Source organism: Vespa crabro, chromosome 20 (assembly GCF_910589235.1).
Source record: "Vespa crabro chromosome 20, iyVesCrab1.2, whole genome shotgun sequence".
Classification (NCBI taxonomy): Eukaryota; Metazoa; Arthropoda; class Insecta; order Hymenoptera; family Vespidae; genus Vespa; species Vespa crabro.
Window position 1 is genome coordinate 3294003 of NC_060974.1, and position 21908 is coordinate 3315910.

General features: G+C 32.1%; 2 protein-coding genes across 10 annotated transcripts in view; one reads left to right on the forward strand and one right to left on the reverse strand.

The window, feature by feature from the left end:
• LOC124431000 (mucin-19) overlaps positions 1-779 on the forward strand; it is a 4929-nt gene extending 4150 nt beyond the window's left edge. Inside the window, exon 3 of the mRNA XM_046978338.1 lies at positions 1-779. This exon is cut by the window's left edge and continues 1258 nt beyond it. The gene's annotated coding sequence lies outside the window, so the exon portion shown is untranslated.
• Positions 1-21908, reverse strand: part of LOC124430997 (protein split ends) — a 70543-nt gene that overhangs the window by 23177 nt on the left and 25458 nt on the right. For 7 of the 9 annotated variants that reach the window (XM_046978331.1, XM_046978328.1, XM_046978329.1 and 4 more), the window contains 7 exons: positions 10166-11132; positions 7067-7528; positions 6592-6900; positions 5575-5994; positions 4671-5027; positions 3633-4390; positions 1202-1470 (listed from right to left, as the gene is read on the reverse strand). In XM_046978331.1, the coding sequence (XP_046834287.1) occupies positions 1202-1470; positions 3633-4390; positions 4671-5027; positions 5575-5994; positions 6592-6900; positions 7067-7528; positions 10166-11132 (3542 nt within the window). Of the gene's footprint in view, positions 1-1201; positions 1471-3632; positions 4391-4670; positions 5028-5574; positions 5995-6591; positions 6901-7066; positions 7529-7988; positions 8102-10165; positions 11133-21908 lie in introns of those variants that run through there. The other 2 variants (XM_046978332.1, XM_046978335.1) reach the window with 2 other exon arrangements.

Sequence of the window (21908 nt, forward strand, 5' to 3'; positions counted from 1 at the left end):
AAATAAACAAAAAAAAATAAGAGAGCAAAAAAAGCAAACCAAAAGGAAATAGATACAACAACAACAAAAAAAAAAGAAAAACAAAAACAAAAAGAGCAATACGCATCCCGTTGTGCAAGACGAAAAATCTTATATTACTAATTCAAAAAATCTTAATGAGATGTTATATTAAGAAAAAAAAAAAAAAAAAAAAAGAAAAAAAAGAAAAAAAAAGAAAAAAAAAGGAAAAAAAAAGAAAAAAAAAGTCGTATTAAAAATTATCCAATAATATATGCAACAGCGTGTAACGTGAGTGCGTGTGTGTGTGTGTGCGCGCGCTTGTGTGTACACATATGTGTATATTAGCCATAAGTAACATCCTCTTAGTGTTCGTTTGTTTGATTAATAACTAAATTCATTTTCTATATTATAAATTATAATAATATTATTTACATACGGTTTCATATAACAATTAATTAACGAAATTCTATTAAAGCTGCTTAAACGTTGATACAAATGATTCTAACGTTATTTGTTAATAACGATGACATTGATTTTAATAATTGAAACGATAACAACGGTATAGGGAAAAAAAAAAAAAAAAAAAAAAAAAAAAAAAAAAAAGAAAAAGAAAATGAACAAATAAAAAGAGGAAAAAAAACGCACACACACACACACACACGAACAGCACATAACATCTACTGTAATAGATAATTATCGCTATTATAATGCATAAATATGACGAATACATTACAATGGATATTATGTATTAACGATAAATAAATATTTGTCAATAATGATCATTGGGCTAAAATTAAAACCAAATATTATAATCGAGTATATGACAAATGTTTAATAGAGAGAACTTTCATTGGGAATGGAAAACGTACGAGTATCACGTTAAATGTCCTGTTAGTTTTTACGATTTTTAACCATTAATTTAAAAAGAAAAAGAAAAAAAAAAAAAAAAAAAGCAAAAAAGAAAAAAAAATGAAAAAAAAATCAGCTAGAAACTAGGTACATATGAAACACACGCTTCTTTGCTCCTTGTTATCTTATATCTAGTGATCGTAAATAGATATTATTTGGTATGACAACATTTTTGTAACTAATTGAGGGAAAAAAAAAGAAAAGAAAAAAAAGAAAAGAAAAAAAAGAAAAAAAAAAAAAGACAACCAATCATACGTCCATATAGAAATGCATGCTATTGTTGTGTACTCACCAATGGTATCAATGGACTGTGCCTCTTCGTCACTAGTCTCCATTGGGGTGGCATGATTTTCTTTCTTCTTATCTTTAATCCTACTAGTAGCTGCCGCGTTATTACCACCACCAATGACACCACCACCTGTACCACCGGTGGTCTCTCTACTACAACTCGTTTTCTTTTTACCCGTATCCTTGAATTCGGTCTGCATGCCAGGTACATTAGCGGTGTTGACGTTCAATGAGGACGATGACGACGACGACAACGTGTTTTTACCTTCCATTCTGCGAACAAATTAAAAAAGAAATAATTATTATTATTAAAAAAAAAAAAAAAAAAAAAAAAACAAAAACAAAAAAAAAAAAAAATAGAAATAGAAAATAAAAAAGAAAAGAAAACAAAAAAATGAAAATCCCGCGTCATCGTGACACAGACAAGTACAGTAATAATACATAATGACGATAATAATTTTTTTCTCAGCCATAATCTCCCCAGCCCCCACGCCCGAATAATTCTATTGTATTTTTTTTTTTTTTTTTTAATCATTAGGTGAGGGGAAAGATATTTGTGTTTAATGATTTATCTGAAAGACACTGATCGGATTTTCTCAATCGAATCCCAAATACATTGTTTATTTGAATACAAACAAACGAATCGATGATCATTCTGAAAACCTTTTTCAAATGATTGTCCTTCAATGTTCAACGCGTTCTCTGTTGGATATGAAATTTCTAATACGATCAATTCAATTATGGCGATGACTGACTGTGTAAATATAATCCACTAACCAGTAACCATTGATTAGCATTACAATCTGCTTAATAACTGTGCTCTTCTTCCTCCCACCCTCCTACACCATTCTCAACCCACCTCTAGTTACCCCCAGCTACCACTCCTCCACTCACCCTTAAATCTATCATCGTACTCCTGTCTCTACTACTATCTCACCAGTTTCATCAAACCCATGTAAACTACACCCCTCCCCACCTATACCCTCCTTTTTACCTCTGTACTCCTATCCCTGATCATCCCCCCAACCCCACTATCCTATCATCCCCTTCATACTCTTCAAATCCCCACTACCGCCAATACCACCACCATCACTATCACCACCACCATCACTACTATCACCATTAACTTCCATAATGTAGATTCGTTTCTTCGATTGAATATTATTAACATTATTGTAGACCATCCCCACCACTTACTCCCTCCACCACCTCAATTCCGTCATCACTTTGCAATACAATATTCATTAGTATATACATGCATTAAGTTGGAAGATCGAGTTGCATTAAAACAAGCTTTTATGCGTGTATGTTATTTAAAGTTAAACGTAAAGGCTGATAAAGTTAGGCGAAAGCATTTTTTAGTAGCATCGTTTGGATGAGTGTGAGAGAAAATGAGAGAGAGAGAGAGAGAGAGAGAGAGAGAGAGAGAGAGAGAGAAAAAGAGAAATACATGTCTATATTAAATTCTGAGTGATTCCCATCATGAGGGGAATGGGATAGATATTGAGGGGTATGGAATGAGGGGAGAGGAGAGGAGAGAAGAGGAGAAGAGGAATGAGTTCTAGGGAATATCGAGCTTTGTTTGCACATTGAATATCTTTCACCCAATGGAAACGGCTCATTCAATCAGGCCATCCAGCTTTTATAGAAATCAGAATCGGTTGGAGCAATGCGGATTGAAAAATAGATCGCCCGGGGTACTTTTTTCTTGTACCATTTTACAAAATCATTGTTATCAGATTTATGGTTTAAAAAAAAAGAAAGAAAGAAAAAAGAAAGAAAAGTCAACGATATCAGATAGGATTGCTAAAATATCTTATATGTCAAATAATTCAATATCATATTTTGGATTGATCTTATGATGGTATTTTACATATATATATATATATATATATATATATATATATATATATATATATATATATATTAACTCTCTGTAACGGAAATGTAAATTTTAAATTATATATACTTATATATACTATATACTATATATATATATGTATATATATATTTTTGTTGTTGGAAGTTCGATAATCGAAGTTGTTTTTAAGATTACTTTAGAGTTAGTCTTAATATAGTATATAAAATGATTTGATTATTAACATAAGTTATATTATAGTATAAGTGATAATAAAAAAATATATATATAATTATATACTATACCAGAAGTAATATAATAATATAATTATAATATACTGCAAGTATACTACAATTATTATAATTGTACTATACTATAAGTAATATTATAAAAAAAAAAAAATTGGATATAATTCTTTTTTTTTCCTTCCTCTTTTCTTTCTCTCCTTTTTCTTCTTTTCTTTTCTTTTCTTTTTCTTTCTTTTTTTTTTTTAGATACGATAAAAATTCAATTACAGGGGGTTAACAATAATCTAACGGAATATAATGAGAATGTGTGAAATATTAATGATACATACATGACTTTGACATCCTTATTCGATGGTGTTTCCGAACTAGATTGTGATTCTTCTTTTATCTCCATTTTAAGGACATGTAAATCCTTGTTGTCTCCTTTGTTCTCTTTGTTCTCTTTGCCATTATCTTTTGTATCCTTTGTACTGGCCGATGTCGTCGATGACGAGGATGAAAAAATCGACATGAGGATTGAATTTAACGATGTCGTCGTTGACGTAGTCGCTGTCGATGTCGTTGTCGTCGCTGCAGTGGTTAACGTTGTCGTTACTGCCGTTATAGAATCGGTAGACATATTCGTATTCAGGGTCACTGAACTCTGACCCGCACCTGTCGTCGTCGTCGTCGACGTTGTCGCCGCTGCTGCCGCTGCTGCTGCTGCTGCTGCCGCCGCCGCTGCCGCCGCCGCCGCCGCTGTTGTCGTTGCCGCCGTCGAAGACGACGACGACGACAACGATGACGACGACGTAGTATTCGTCGACGACGACGACGTCGTTGTACCAGTCGATATACTAGACGTCGAAGATGACGTCGTCGTCATTGTTGTCGTAGACGTTGTTGCTGTTGTTGTTATTGTTGTAGTTGTTGTTGTTGTCGTCGTCGTCGTCGTCGTCGTCGTCGTCGTAGTCGTAGACGACGCACCTGTCGTATTATTATTCTGAGGATTTTCCTGCGTCTTTTGTTGCTGCTCACGTTGCAGCCTTGTGGTAACTCCCGTTGTCAATATGTCGATAGGTCCAATAGTAGAATTACTATTATTAACCTGTAATATATAATAGAAATATTTGAAGAATTAATTTATATTTTCCGTGTATATCTGTGTGTGCACACGTGTCCTGCTTAATTTTATATCTTGATTATTAAAAACAAATTATTATTATTATTATTATTATTATTCATTAGTAATATAATAGAGTAAATAAACAGAAAAAAAATAAAAAAAAAAAATTACAAATGAAAATGCATAAACGATATATATATATATATATATATATATATATATATATAAAATGTAAAAAAAAAATGAATAAATAAATGTGTACCTTATTATTAGGATTATTACGGGAACTGCGTGTCCTTTGTCTAGATCTCCGTAGCAACCGTTTATAATTTTCAGCTTTCTTAGTGAGGTAGTAGTGATGTACACAATCTGGAACGGACTTGTGCTCTAAGGATTGAGCTATCGCACCGAAATTTTTCGGATGCTGCAAGTACTTTTCTTTGAACAGTTCATGCTCTACAGAACTCCAAACGTTTATCAATTTTCTTTCACTATGTAAAGCTTCCAATTCTTCTAATTGGAGTAAACCATTACGATTTTGAAATGCGATCCTTCGTTGTTTAGTATCCAAAAGTAGAGGTGGTATGACCGCGTACGAACGCATCTTCTTGTCTTCCATCTGTAATATTATTTCAAAATTAACATTATTAATGATATCAGATTTATAATTAAAAAAAAAAAAAAAAAAAAAAAGTAAGAGAGCAAAAAAATCAATGAGAAATTTATCATTCTCAATATAAGACAATTAACATTATTGTCCCGATAGATGGCACAATTATCGAAGCTCGTCGATAAGTTACCGACACAGTGGCGCCAATATTAAAACTTTTCAAAAGCTTACAATTGTTTTCTTTTTTTTTTTTTTTTTCTTTTTTTCTTTTCTCTCTCTACAAATCTTAACAAAATAATATAACTTATATATTAATTCGTAAAAATATTTAATTCGAAAAAGAAAAGAAAAAAAGAAAAATATCGCCTTTTATATGCGATTAAAAAAAAAAAATAAATATTGTATATATGTAGAGTTTAGTCTTTCTTAAACAATATAATGGATCATTTTTAAAGTGTTATTGAATTTTATAACAAATTCTATATACAATGATCATTCTATTATTAAGTAATATAAAATAGGAGATCCAAAATATGAATAATAATAATAATAATACCTCTTGCTCTTGAAGACCATCCATTATTTCTTCAAGATCGGCTTCGCTCTTAATACGTGCGCCAACCCTGTTAAAACGTTCCTTGTCTTCTCTTTGCTTTCTCAATTCAGGGAATACCTTTTCGAAAAATTCACGGTTCTTCGCTTCTTTCGATTTTCTCTTTTGGGTTGCTTCTAACCGTTCAACCTTACGATGCCATTCCTGAACGAGAATCGCATAAGATTGAGACTGCTGCCTATGAAGGGACGCTCTTTCAGCATGCTCCCTTCGTAATCTTGCTATTAATTTCGCCCTCATACAAGTTTGATGCCTCGTACGATTTTCTTGATATACACTGGTATCTGATGGCTGATTATATAATGGCAGCTCCACCTTAGGACCCAATCTTTCTAAAAGTCTATGCGCTTCTTCCGCTTTTCTCTGTAATTAAATATAACAATGTTATATATAACTATTTGAAAATGTATTTATAATATTATATACATATATATATATATTCTGTGTGTGTATGTGTATGTATGCGTATTATGTTCAATTATAATTATGTCTATAAATATTTATATCCAATTATAATTAAGTCTATAAATATTTATATCCAATTATAAATATTACAAATAATATATATATATATATATATATATATATATATATGTATATATATGTATATATATAATATTCGAAAGTATATATTAATGAATAAGAAAAATATATATATATATATAGAGACTGAGGCAAAAGTTCTTAGACAATTTAAAAAATTAATTACTACTTTTATTCAACGATCCTTTGATTCTTCAAATCATTTAATTTGATCTCTTAATGTTTTACAATTTGCGAAGAATAAGAGAAAAAAGAAAGAAAAAAAAAAAAAATTAATCTCTGTAACACTAGTCGCGAATCGTTCAAAAGAACTTTTGACTCGATTTAATAATTTACTCTTTTTTTTTTTTCTTTTTGTTTTTTTTTTTACAAAGAAAACGACAACTTGTACATTATTTTCTAATTATTTATTCTTACTCTATTCTCGGCATAAATTTTTTGCGCCAATGACTGATGCTTTGGTTGTTGCGACTGTTCTTCGATTTGTCGCTTAAGACCACTGGCCTCCAAAGGTTTATTAGCCGTTTCCTCCAATTCCTTAAGCTTTTTCCGAAGCTTACTTATCTGTGATTCCCTCTTTGCAATCTCCCTATCGACTTTACCGATCTGCTGTAAAAGATCGTCCTTGGTACTACGGAACTGTGCATCCTCTTGCGTATTGGGCTCTGGAAGCGTTGGTGAGATTGCCTCTGTTTGTGGTGTATATGCACCTGTAGCAGGCTGCCCCTGACAACAATTATTCTCATATAATAAACCATCGACAGATTAAATTAACTGATTTACATAAAAAAATACTCGTGTGTCCGCCATTCCTCTTTTCATCCAGCCAAAAAAAAAAAAAAAGGAAAAAAAAAGGAAAAAAATTGCTAAAAAATATATTCATAACACCCACCCTAGTGTCTATCCTTAATGGTTGTTGCAAGGGTACTATATGTTCCTGTTTGATGCAAGCATCAGCCGGTGGAAGACTCTGACATCGTGACTGAGATTGCGATTGTATTTGAACCTGTGTTGGTGGGCCAAGGCGTATTTTTTTAAATGGCGGCGCCTCTTGTAACGTTGCCATCTCAACGGCAGTACGGCTACAATACTGATCCGATTGGACAGGTATAAGGCCTACTCTTGGATTCCTCGCACCTGGCATGTGTTGATAATCCGATGCAGTTGGCGATGGTGCGGGTGCAACCGATGCCGATGACAACAGGGACATCCTTGGTCTTTCTCCTCTACCACTTCCCATACCGCTATTTATACTACCACCCGCGGCACCATATTCGGCAGCAACTACACCAACATTGATTCCAACTTGTGATAATGGACTACTGCTCACGCTTATAGCAATCCTCTCGTTTACCTGGAAAAAAAAGAAAAACAGATATATATACATATATATATTTCATATATAAATATAAATCCATATTACTTTTGTATTTCATTCTTTTTTTTATATAAATAAATATTTTTTTATAAATATATATATATATATATATACACACACATAATAAATATTTCTTTAGTTTCTTTTTGTTTCATGCAAGATTCTTTTTCTATTGTTGTAAAAATTTAAGAATAAATTTCTTTCAACCTGAATCAAAATTTAAATGAAGATTGTTTTGTTCTTGTTGTTTTTCAAAATGACTATTAATTTAAATTATTTTATTTGTAAGTGTCATTTGTATTCTTATAGATCGATCGATCTTCTCTCACAAATATGTATATATATCTATTTAAAATTAATCATCATATTACTTTTTCTATTTTTATAGATTGACGGTATATTCTCCTTTTATCTATTGTGTATCTTTATCTCTTACTCTTTTTTTCTTTTTCTTTCTCTCTCTCTTTCCAGATATCCTTACAGTCTGCATGACTATTTCAAGAAAATCGATGACCCCGTTCAAGAGGACACACATTGCCGATTATACCTACACGAATGATGTTTGCCGCATGTCCGTCCCTAAGTTAAGAAAATCGACGATTATAATAACCTTGTCTATTCTTTCTGCGTATCACTATTTATTTCTATGATTCTAAACAGAGGTCATACCTAACAAAGTCGTTATCTACGATTTCAATTATTTTTGTATATGAATTTTACCAACATAATAGTAAAGTGATATATAATATATATAGCATTACGTTTGGGATATATTTATAAATTATTAATATAATTTATATGTTATTTATTTAATTATAACAATCAATATATATATATATATATATTATTTTGCAATATAGCAATATGGACGATACTAATGATCTAACATGATGCTAAGAAATGATGAAAACTATTAAATTCCTCTATCCTGTATATAAGTAGATATAGAAATATATATATATATATATAAATATATACGTATCACAGAAATATATAGATACACACTGTACGACTAGACCTAATGCAACTTTCACTCGCCTACACACCTCATGTTCCATCAAGATTTTTCAAAATACTTTCAAGCACAACCTATTTGTTACCACGGTAAAACTTTAGCAATATATTTAATATTTATCAATAAATTCTTCGATGAGTCATAACGATCAGTAAACTTGAAATATCTAATTAACAATGTTTCATGCCATTGACTTTTTTCCTTTCTTTTTTTGTTTGTTTTTTTTTTTTCTTTTTTTTTGTTTTTTTCCTTTTGTATAAACAAATAACATCATAAAAATATTTTCATGTAATTCAAATAATATATATATATATATATATATATATAATATAGATAATATAACAATAAGTTTTTCGATGATTCATACCAATCATTAAACGTGAAAAATCCAATTAACGATGTTTATACAATGGTTATTGCGTTAAGGCTAAATTATCGTGACGACAATAATAGCAAAAAAAAAAAAAAAAACAATAACAACAATAACAACAACAAGAACAAGAACAACAATAACAATCAGTATATCACAAGAATTTTCTAACGGGACAATTTTCTCGATACGAAGATTGTTTCCAGGCGTTCTTTCTTTCTTTCATTTGGAGGATATATCAAACAGTTGCATGGAAGAACTGACTGAATTGTCAATGAGAAGGAGAAGGAGAAAAAGAATAGATAGTGAGATAGAGAGAAGGAGACCCACGCTCGGTGAAAGTCAAGGACAGGACCATAACTGTGGTGTGTTTCAGTACGTTTACGCGTACATCCAAGAATTTCTAACTATACTTTAATAGTTGTGTACGCGTGTGTGCGTATCTACAGTCGTTATTACTTTGACCAACCATAAACGCACACACCATCGGCTGACGCTGATCAAAAGTGAGAAAGAGAGAGAGAGAGAGAGAGAGAGAGAGAGAAATAAAGAGAGACAGAAAGAGAAAGAGAGATAATAAATTTTCTTTTTCTGTCTTTTTTTTTCTTCTTCTTCTTTTTTTTTCTTTTCTTTTTTTTCTTGTTTTTGTTTTTATGATATTATCTATATATAACCAATGGAGATAAATGATGTGATCAAATAATAACTGCGACTACTTGATAGCACGTACTTCGATCTCAATCGAATAAGAATGAAAAAAGGAAAAACTGGTCTGTCTGTAAATACAGTTCAATGTTCTCTAAAGATTTTTAACGAACGAAAGATTGAAAATAAATGAAATCATTACGTGTATATGTATAGACAGTGGTTATCTTTTATTATGTTGATATATTTATTTGTGTGTGTGTCGTGTCACATCATTCGTGTAAGATTGATCTTATTCGTTGTTGGAATAAAAAAAAAAAAAAAAAAAAGTTTCTTAAAACAACTGAGACTCATTCTAACGCGTGATAATAAAAGTAATTTGAAAATTAGCGCGCGAACTTGTGAAAAAGCCCGCCTTTTTTTTTTAACCTTTCCATCGCGATAAGATAAGAAAGAATAAAACACGAATGTATTTATGTGTCCATATATATATATATATATATATAATTTTCTTTTTGTTCTTTTAAGAAAAATAAATAAGGAAAATTCGCCGAAGTATGAGATCGACGCCGAAGATACCTACGTTTATAGTGGCGCCGCGATAGGCGTCCCTGGAAACGTATCCGGTTCCCGTAGGAGGCGGTGGTGGTGTTTGGCTAATGCTAGCGGGAGATGCAGTGGCGGGTACAGAGGTGGGCGGTACAGATCCAGCAGCGGCAGCAACCACGGCAGCAACGGCAGCTGCGGCGGTCACTGCTGAGGTCGAGTTAGCGGCCACTGCAGCTATGGCTGCTGAAATAGCTGAAACTGATGATCCCGAGCCAGAGGATACCGTAGATGATGTTTGCGGATAAGGATGGATGTATCGTAAACCACCTGGCATTGGTACAGCGACGTAACCCGTTGGTGCACCGCCACCACCGGCACCACCACCGCCGCCGCCACCGCCACCAGCTCCGCCACCAACAACACCGCCACCACCACCGCCACCGCCGCCGCCGCCGCCACTACCATTTGGATTTCCGCTGGACCCTGATCCACCATTCCCGCCACCACTGACATTTCCACCGTTGTTGCTGCTGTTAACAACACCACCACCACCAACAACAACTCCAGCGCCTCCTCCTCCTCCTCCTCCACCTCCACCGCCGACACCTCCCGTACAGTTGCCGCCATTTCCGTTGTTTCCACTTCCAACCACAGGCGGCGCTACCACGCTCACTCCTCCCACTCCTGCGCTGACGGTGCTGCCACCACCGCCACCGACACCACCACCGCCGCCAACGTTAACGACACCGACGCCGACGTTCCCAACGCCGACGCCGCCAACGCCGACGCCGACACCAACGCCAACCCCGGCTCCGCTGCTATTGCTGCTATTCGATGGACCTGACGGAGCTACTGAATTCGTGGCACCGCTTCCTCCCGTCGCAGCAGCCGCCGACGATGCTGCTGCTGCACCGCCTTGGACATACGTTGTTCCTGCACCGGCCGTCCTCGGTGATACTGGACTACTGCTGCTCTTGATGTTCACGTAATTCTGCGTCGGCCTACGAGTGAAGGTTCTTCGTTAGAATTCTCTTTTTTTATTTCTTTTATTATTTATTATTCTTTTCTTTTATCATCTTTTATGTCTTATTAAGTAATGATTAATATTTCGAGATGGGTTTAGTCAATTTAGTCTGAGATCGTTGAAATGTTGCTTTAACTTTGTTTTAACAGTATAAAGAAGCATTATTCTAAGGAATATTATTCGATTAAAAGAGATATGAAATAGAATTAAATCTTACAAAGAGCATTTTAAGAAAACCTAATAATCAAATATATGAATCCTAACAAGCTTTCCTTATGTTACACAACATTAACACAAAGCACGATAGCGAGCAATGCCACCGCATTGAATCAACTCTGTAGAACTCTGGACTTGTTGTACAAATCAAAAACTATGAAATCCAGTTGCCAACATACATAGAACCAATCAAATTACTAAGAGATAGTAGACACATCTTGTGAACGACAAAAAAATTTATCTAGTTTTCCTAGCGCATTGCAAAAATTTACAAATAATTGTTTCGAATTGCAGTTACTCGAAAAAAATCAAAAGAAATCAATCAAATCACCTGATTAACGAAGGACACCACCTTCCACGTATATTCGAATTTCCTCATTGATATACACGTATATATATTTATATATAATATATATATACATACACACACAAATCGACCAATCAACAATCCAAAGGACGACTTTTCTAACCACAAAAGAGACGTACTTGTTTTTTTCTTCTATCGTAATAATTAACACGTCACTGAGCTTCGTTTTTTACTCTATATATCGGAAACCCTCAATTCTGAACAACTATTGATGACTACGATCATCATCAGAAAAAAAATAAGCCAAAGATACGAGACAAAACAAGATATATATTTATATATAGATATATATGTATGTATATATATATAAACATTTTTAATAAGTAAGCAATTTAAGAAATTGAGTTTATAATTTTTTAAATATATATACTAATTACATATATATATATATTAATTATTCACATATATATATATATATATATATATATATATATATATATTATATATATCAATTCCACTTATATAAAAAACATAGGCTAGAGAAGCATTATGTATGAGAGAAATACAATATACATGTATATATATATATATATATATATATATATATATATATGTATATGAAGAAATGATTCAGTTATAAATCGTCGTCGTAGTCGTCGTCGTCAAATAGAAGAAGTAAAGAACCAATCAGAATTTCCGACGGAATGACGATTCATGATAGAGCGTTTCTATTGGTTCTCACTCGTGATATTGGGAATGATGATGGACGCCGTATAACAGCACGTGGCCAGGCGGAGGATATTGTTCTGCGCATGCTCCGTAAGAAACGAAGTACACGCAGCCGCTCTGTACAATCTTCTTACTGCGCATGCGTACTTATAAGAGAGGGACACACATACACAGAGAAAGTATTTTACTACACACACTCATCATACTCTTGTCGACAACGACAGGGTGAATGCGCTTCTCTGTTCTCTAACCAGCTGCGTTCTCGAGAGAGACAGATATTCATTTAATGAGAATATATTTAAACGAGTTTATATAAACCCTATGGCATTTACATTATATACAGTACATATAGATAAATTATCTCCTTCTCTCTTTTTTTCTCTAAAATAATATATATATATATATTCTTGATGACTCATATACTAGTAATATTTATTCATAGAGAGATTACTATAGATATTTGTTCGATTGTGTTAGAGAAAGAAAGGAATAGAGAGAGAGAGAGAGAGAGAGAGAGAGAGAGAGAGAGAGAGAGAGAGAGAGAGAGAGAAGGAATAGAATAAGAGAAAGAAACAACATATATAACTATAAAGAAGTTTTAAAAGCGACGTCCGGCATATGAGATAAATTCGGACGCGACAGATGCAACGCATAACATTCTTCGTATTACTGACCCATCAACGCGGGACTACTGGAAGTGAGTCATGCTTTGACCTTGAAGAGTCGACTTATGAAAAAGTGACGAAACAGAAAAAGCAAGAGAGAAAGAGAGAGAGAGAGAGAGAGGAGAATATTATGAATAGCGAGTTTCTATTGAAATATTTCTTAAAAAAGAAAAAAAAAAAGATACATCAGACTTGCCAAGAATTATTCGAAATAATTCGTAATTCTATGTTTACAAATTTCAACATAATCTTATATTATCGAAAAAACTGAAGTAGTTTTTTTTTTTTTTTCAAATAAAAAAGGTTTTTCACGTATATAAATTTATATAAAAAATTATAATATACATAAAAAAAAATATATATATATATATACAAGCGTATGTAAATGTTGTTTTAAAAATATACACACATTTTGTATAAATATATATATATATATATATATACACATACGCATAGCACGAACGCCCACATATGCGCGTGTAATATCGGAATCCAACACACTATATCAAAATTAGCGGTCGGTCATCGGATGGTTCTCTAGTCTATGGCTGCTTGATGACGTAACGGTCACTGACCCCCTCCCACCTCTATTGCAACCCCCACCACTAATACTCTTCGATATACGTTCCTGCTACTGTGTCTATTTCTTTCTTTTTCTAACGAGTTAGAGAAGAAACGACGAACATCGCGTCCTATGATCATAATATCCCTAGGAGAAAACTGGGATTACGAAAAGTCCTAAATATTTCAACGATATATCACTGGACAATTATTAATGTTTTCTTCTAAATGTTACCAATAATATATATATATATATATATATATATATATATCCTGCAGTAAGATGTAAAAAAACATTTTATGTACAATGAAATTACATATTATTTATATTTATTTTATTAAATGAAAAAAATGAATAAATAATTAAAGAAATAAATAAATAAATAAATAAAGGATATTAAATTTTTTCGAAGAAAATAATAACGCGAAACCATTATAGAAAAAAAAAAATATATATATATATAATGTGACACATATAAATGGGGATTTTTAATAAAGTACGAAAAAAAGAAAAGAAAAGAAAAGAAAAGAAAAAAAGAAAAAAGAAAGAACAACGTCATGAACATTTGCAATCACATTTTCTTTTTTCTTTTTCTTTTTTTTCTCTCAATTTTTTTTTTTTTTCTTTCTTTCTTTCTTTCCCCAATAACTAAATCATAATCCTCGACGGGATATATAATAAATAATGTCATACACAGGATGGATCTCTACGTGAGATTCTCGATCGTTTTATGAAAAAAAAATGCGATACCCTTGCGTCAAATAACTTTTACAATTGGATCCCTACAGAACTCTTATGGCCGGAGGGTGGAGGGTGGAGGGTGGACAGAGGGAGGGTATAGGGGGTGGGTTAAGATAGGAGGGTAAAAGAGGTAAAGGTAGAGGAGTTGGGAGAATATAGAAGGAGAGCATTTTATGATAACGATATAACGACGCGAGAGTCACGAGAGTTCTTCCTTTTGGTCGACGATGATGTCGTGGTGCTTCTTCTTGCTGCTCTGGGCTTTGGTTGATCGATACTGAGAAGAAAGCGAAACGTGGACATGAAAATAGGAAAACTCAAACACAGCTGTACGCTCTAGTGCATATATATATATATATATATATATATATATATATATAGTTTACAAAGCAGGACGAGAGAACGAGAACGAGAACGAGAGCGAACGAGAGAGAGAGAGAGAGAGAGAGAGAGAGAGAGAGAGAGAGAGAGAGAGAGAGAGAGAGAGAGAGAGTAGAGGAGGGGGATAAATAAGGGAGACGCGTTAGGATCGATAAACCTCTCTATGTAACGTTGCATACAAACGTAGACGCGGGGCCATGCACAACACAACTTACATAAAACGGGACCTCTTGAATCAATGCGAAAAGAGAGGAAATGAAAACTTTGTACCCTCAAATCCGAGAACTAAGTCAGAAAAAATTTTTTATATTGATAAAAAGAAAAATAAGAATAATTGATATAATTAATTGGATTATTTAATAACATTAAATTTTATTGTAGAAATTATTGAAGTATTTTGCCTCGATCAAAAATTTGACGTACAATTCCAATCGAAATTGTTAGTACTTTTTTGTTTTCTTTTTTTTTTTTGTTATACATATTATTTAAAAGTATAATTATTATTATTATTATTATTATTATTGTTGTTGTTGTTATTATTATTATTATTAAATATATCGAAGTCACGAAAATTTATATAGAGAGAAAGAGAGATAGGGAATATTATTAATATTAATATTTATATAATATTAGTATATTAAATAATATATATATATATATATATATATATATATATATATATCATAACAGTATTAATACTAATGGTATTAATTTTAAATAATATTATATTATTTTCTTTCATAAACGTGAAAAAAAATTAAGTTAGACGGGATTTAAAAAAAAAAAAAAAAAAAAAAAAAAAAAACAAAGAGAAAGAAAAAAATGGATCAATAACAATTGTATTTTCGTATAACATAGTTACTAAAAGTCTAGAATAAAAGTCATAAAATAAGATAAGGACCATAACGAATATGAAGAAAATTGGCTTTTGAGGTCAACAACGGATATAAATATATATATATATATATATATATATATATATATATATATATATACAGTCACTTGAAAGATTATTTATTTGTCACAAGGAAGAGAAAGACCCGAAGATAAAGATGGCCGAAATAGGAGTGTTCTTTTAATTATTAAGTGGACAATTTCTGATACTATACGTACTATATACATAATACACACACAGTCACACGCAAAAGGTCATCTAAATATATCAATACATACACATACATACACATGTACAGAGAGAGAGAGAGAGAGAGAGAGAGAGAGAGGGGATGATACCCTCCCTAAAGTTTTACCAATATTTCAAAAACGTATTGATAAAATACCATATATTATAAAACAATATTTTAATAACAATTCAAACAAAAAGAGAAAATAAAAAGTGAAAGTATCTTTTTTCTTCTGCAATGATACAAAATAAATCATATCAGATTATTCGGGAGCAATTTTCTCTTGATACACTCCTGAAGTATGAGACAAACTTTTTGGGATATATATATATATATATATATATATATATATATATATATATGTATATATATGTATATATATATTCTGTTTATAGGAGAGTAAAAAGATAAATGAAATAAAGATGAAAGTTCGACTAATCGAGAGAAGACGTAAGACGTATCCACCAATGAAATTCAACAAGAATTATTATTCTAACCAATCGGAAGGAAGTAAGAAAATTACGAGGTTAGATTGTAATATATTTTCAAGTTATATGTAAGTAGATTGGAAACGGACTCTCGAATGGATTAGAAAATTTATTAGAAAGTTACTTTTTTTTTTTTTTTTTTTTTTTTTTTTTTTATTTATTTCTTATTATTTTAAATTTTTCTTCTAGAAATAGAGAGTCGAGATAAAACTTTGAGTAGAATGATATGTTTAACCCTTTATAACCTAATTTTTTCATCTATAAAACAAAAAGAAAAAAAAAAGGAAAAAATAAAAGAATATATATATAAATTATTTATATGTTTTTTATTAGTATGGTTATAGCCCTAATTAATACTATCACAGTTTAATAGAAAAGTAACTTTCTCTCTCTATCTAGAATATCAATAATATTAATTAGTATTCTACTAATATTATGTACGTATATATATATATATATATATATATATATATATATATATATATACACTCTACCTGATGTATAAAGATTATAGTACTATATAATATTAATTATTAATTAGTAACAATACTAATAATATAATTAATAATATAATAGTCATATTTTGTTATAATTGTAATTTTTCAAATATTCTCTACTATAATTTTTTCCTCGTTCTATGATGAAATTTTGTATTATTGATTTTCACGATCCGACGGAAAGTTTAGGCTACTTTTGAAAAATATTAGCTATAAAGCAAGCTACAAGGTTTCTTGAAAGGGAAGAAGAGATAAAAAGAGAGGGAGAAGAGAGAAGGTCGGTGTACGACTGACGTGAAGTACGGAGTGACAGAGAACGAAAAGAAAGAGGGAGAGGAGGGGAAGTGGAGAGAGAGAGAGAGAGAGAGAGAGAGAGAGAGAGAGGGGAGAAAATTGTCAAGTTGGTTACATACGCGAATGGCGCGAGGTAGGTGTGCTTTTTACGGATCCGTCGGCACGGGTTCGAAATCCGGCCGCAAAAGAAAAAGAAAAAGAAGAAAAAAAAAAAAAGAAGGTAATTTTGTAAATTCCAGTGGTTCTCTATCTTTCGACTAATATTTTCAGATAATCTTAACCTATTAATTGTGTTAGTCTATTTAAAGAAAAAGAAAATACATATATACATATCTACGTTATGTAGCAAAAATTTAAAAGATAATGTCAAACACAAAATGTATATATGCATTGTGTCTATATGTATATATATATATATATATATATATATATATATATATATATATATGAGATAATAATGAATATTGTTGTAACAAAAAAAAAAAAAAGAAATGTAACAAACTTCGAAAAAATCATTGATGCTCGATCGACGAATTATTTAATAATTAATATTAGAGGTTGAGAACCACTGTTGTTGTAAGTCTTAAAAGGTGGAGTCTCCTCCTGAAACGAAGTCTTAAAGACCTTCGCGCACATGCTTCACCTGGTTTGAGGACTTGTTTTTGCGAGCGAGCGAGCGAGCGAGCTAAAGTCGATAAGGCCGATGATGCTGCTGGCTGCTGCTATTGCTGCTGTTGCTATTACTACTATTGCTGTTACTGTTGGCTGGATACTTTACGCGCACGCTCCGCTTTGTATCAAGATGTTTTCAACATACGTGAGAGAGAAAGAGAAAAAGAAAGAGAGAAAGAGAGAGAGAGAGAGAGAGAGAGAGAGAGAGAGAGAGATAGAGAGTATGAATGTAAGCCGGAAGTTCCAGGGACACACACAACACACACACAACACACACACACACACACATACACTAACGACTACGCATTTTCGTCTTGCTTTCAAACTTGCTTGCTTCCTCGCTACTCATTCGTTGTTGCATGACTACCTACCTAACTGTCTCTCCTGTGCTCACCTCACACACACACACATACACACATATATATACAAATACACTACACACTTCTACTACACATAAGCAGCAACAGCAATAGTAGTAGTAGTAGTAGTATAATAATATAGTAGTAGTAGTATGATAACAATAGTGTAGTAGTAGTAATAGTAATAGCAATAGCAACATCACACAGAGAGACAAACAGGCATGTATAATATATAATCTTTCTTCTTAGTTTTAAATTAGTTTTAAAGATTCCATTTGCCATCACACTTCCGCGAATTTCTTAACAGCTCATTTTCTTGACTTTAGCCCCAGTTCGATCGATTCCCAACATCTCTCCTTTGGCATTTATTTATGATTTGTTTAAAAACTTACGATCAAGATCGACATCTTTTTTTTCCCCCTCAATTTCTTTTCTGTTCCTTTTTCTTTTTTCTTTTTTTCCTTTTTTTTTTTTCTTCTTCTTTCAAATTTCGCGTGATAATCCATCGATTCGAATTGCTCAAATAAAAAGGTTATAAAAGTTCTCCTATCGATCCCTTTAATGGCCATTAAAATAATATCTTTTTATCAAATTTTTTTCATTGATACTTCGAATTGGTCACGGCCCATTTAATTTCATATCTTTTGATAGATCCTAATCTCGATGGATTTAGATAATCTAATATCAATATGGTACATATGCCAAACGAAATATAAATATCGTTCGAAGATAAAAAGAAGTTAAAAAATAATTTAAAAAAGGAATAAAAAAAAAAAAAAAAAAAGAGAAAAAAAGAAAGAACAAAAATAGAAATAAATAACTAAACAAACAAGTATAATTTTGTAGACGTTATCGTTGCAATTTATCAGAGGGGTAGGGAGGAAAGAAGAAAAAGGAAAACAAAAATAGAAGATGAAGTAACCTCCATCAAACTTGTTCCTCCTTTTACATGCGACAAATTATACCTTCCCTCTTTCTCCAATCCTTCTCCTGTTTCTCCTCCTTCTCCTCCTCCTCCACCTCCTCCGCCAACCACCTCCTCATCCTTCACGCTCTTCCCACTTGCATGCTTATTCGCTTACTTTTGAACAGACACGTACGCTTAGTCAGTCGATAAGTAAAGTTACCACAAACTATGCGATCATCATCTTAATTACATAGTATAAACGTTTTTCTAGATCCCTACCAGCAACAATCTCTCCCCACGTCATTATTCCGTTTCTTCCTATTTATTCGATTTTTTTCACTCACAATAAATGAAAACAACAAAAAATAAAAGACTGATTATATAAAAATAATAAAGGAATAGAAGTAAATAAATAAATAAATAAACAAGTAAATAAAAACGAAGAAAATCGATTTTGCAATATTCATGAAAAATAATTTTCATTTAATTTTTCCTTTATGAAACGACTTTCAATAAAAAGATCGCAACATTAACCTAACCTCTCGCCTTGTTACAGTCAGAATGGCCGACGTTTCCGTGATTACCGCCATCTTCCCCTTGCACCGTCGCTGCACTCGCTCACTCATCTCTCTCTCTCTCTCTCACACACACACACACACACACACACAAATACGCTGTATCTCCTTTTTTATCTTTCTATCTTTTTTTCTTATTGTTTAGATCATCAGAAGAGACAAGATTATGCAGAGCGTTCCACAAAAAATAAATACAACTCAACAGTATTAATAACATTTTCAATATATTATTAAAAGTAAAAGAAATGTATGAAAGATTAAACCTAACCTCTTCTTAATTGAAAGGTAATTTTACCTTTGTTTTTCTTTCCTTTCTTTTTCTCTCTTTCTTTTTTCTCTTTTTTCTCTTTTTTTTTCTTAAATATGTCACCACGTTAAATCAAATATCTTATAATACATTGTTTTAAATTAATAAATATCAAATCTAACCTATTTCTTCAAGTTTGAACATGATCGATTAAATATCGATTAAATATCGATTAAATATAATATAATTAAATAAACTATTTTGTTTTCCTTCCTTTTTTTATTATCCTTTATATTAATTTCGTTGAACGATTATTCATATTAAAACTTATGTTAAGTTATAAATGAAACATCTTAACATCTCTCTTTATACATATATATATATATATATATATAAATTCTCACAAGTCCCACTATATACCAAGAGAAAGAGAAAGAGGGCATGAGAGAAGACAGAGAAAAAGAGAGAGAGAGAGAGAGAGAGAGAGAGAGAGAGAAACGTTTTAAAATTGTGAGTGCGTTCTGCTCCGCAGATCAACGTCCGTATTTATACCCTACCGAGAAATGGTACACTTAAATATATAATATACATACATATACACACACATATATATATATATACATTCTTTTTGTTGCGTTACATAAATACGTCATTGTTGCATCGTTCGATATAATACGATGATCATTCGAGAAAGAAGAGGAAGAAGGAGAAAACAAAAAAAGAAGGAAAACAAAGAAAACGAAAAGAAAAAAAGAGAAACAAATCACATCGTCATACCAATCGTAGTACCATAACCTATATGCGAGGAACTATGCTCGAGAGAGTACAACAAAATAAAGAGAAAAAAAAATCTATTTAACTTTTCAAACGTTCTTCAAATCCAAAACAACGGGGGAAAAAAAAAAAAAGGAAAGAGAAAGAAACAAACGAAACTTCGTGAGATTTGTAAGAAAGTACAAGGAGTTTACCTTAAGTTTACATTAATACGATTCTAATCAACATCGTCTCATACTAATACCGTATCATAACCTATACGAGTAACTATATTCATTAAAAAAAAAAAAAAAAAAAGATCTAAACATAAGAAGCTTCGTTAGAGAGATGGAGAGAGAGAGAGAGAGAGGGGTAAGAGAATATTTAAATATCTATATAAAATAATATCTAATAAAATTCAAATTAAATCACTACACTAGACTTACTAATCGTATACTAATTGATATAGTGAATCATATTCATTAAACATAATAAGAAATTTATGGAAATTTTCATTGAATACAGAAAAACATTAAGACGTATAAAAAAAGAATTCAAACATGTCGATAAATCTTTCCCTATGCATTCTATTTTCGATTGAAATCGATTATTCTCGATATGTATGTTCGAATGTGTGTATGTATAATATATATGTGTGTACGTATTTATGTATGTTCTGTGAAACGAAGATAGTAACGGGCAAAGAGGTGAGAGAGAAGAGTGAAGAGGAAAGGGGAGGAGAGGAGAGTAGAGGAGAGGAGAGGAGAGGAGGAACGATCGAATCGAACCGTTATCATGTCTCATTCTCGTCTTCGTCACGCTCCTATCCCCTCCACTGACCATCCGACTCCCCCACCTATCGCTCGTTGCGACCCCTCCCACTCCTTCCTCATACTTTTCCCACGCAAGCCAGCCAGACGGTCTGTTCTCCTCCATCCAACACAATATTCATGCACGCACACACTCGTGTTTGTATGTGTGTGGATATGTATATGTATGATGTGTGTATATATATATATATACATATACATAAATACAAATATATTTCTATATAGGTGTATACAAGTATCTCGCCGACAAACGTATATATGTATATATAAGGTAGCGACGACGCGACGACGGGCGTCCTACAGAGATAGAGAATCGTTCGTTACACTCTCTTTCTCTCTTTCTCTTTTTCTCTCTCTCTCTCTCTCTCTCACGATATTTTAACCTTTTTCCCGCGTTTAAGGGTTT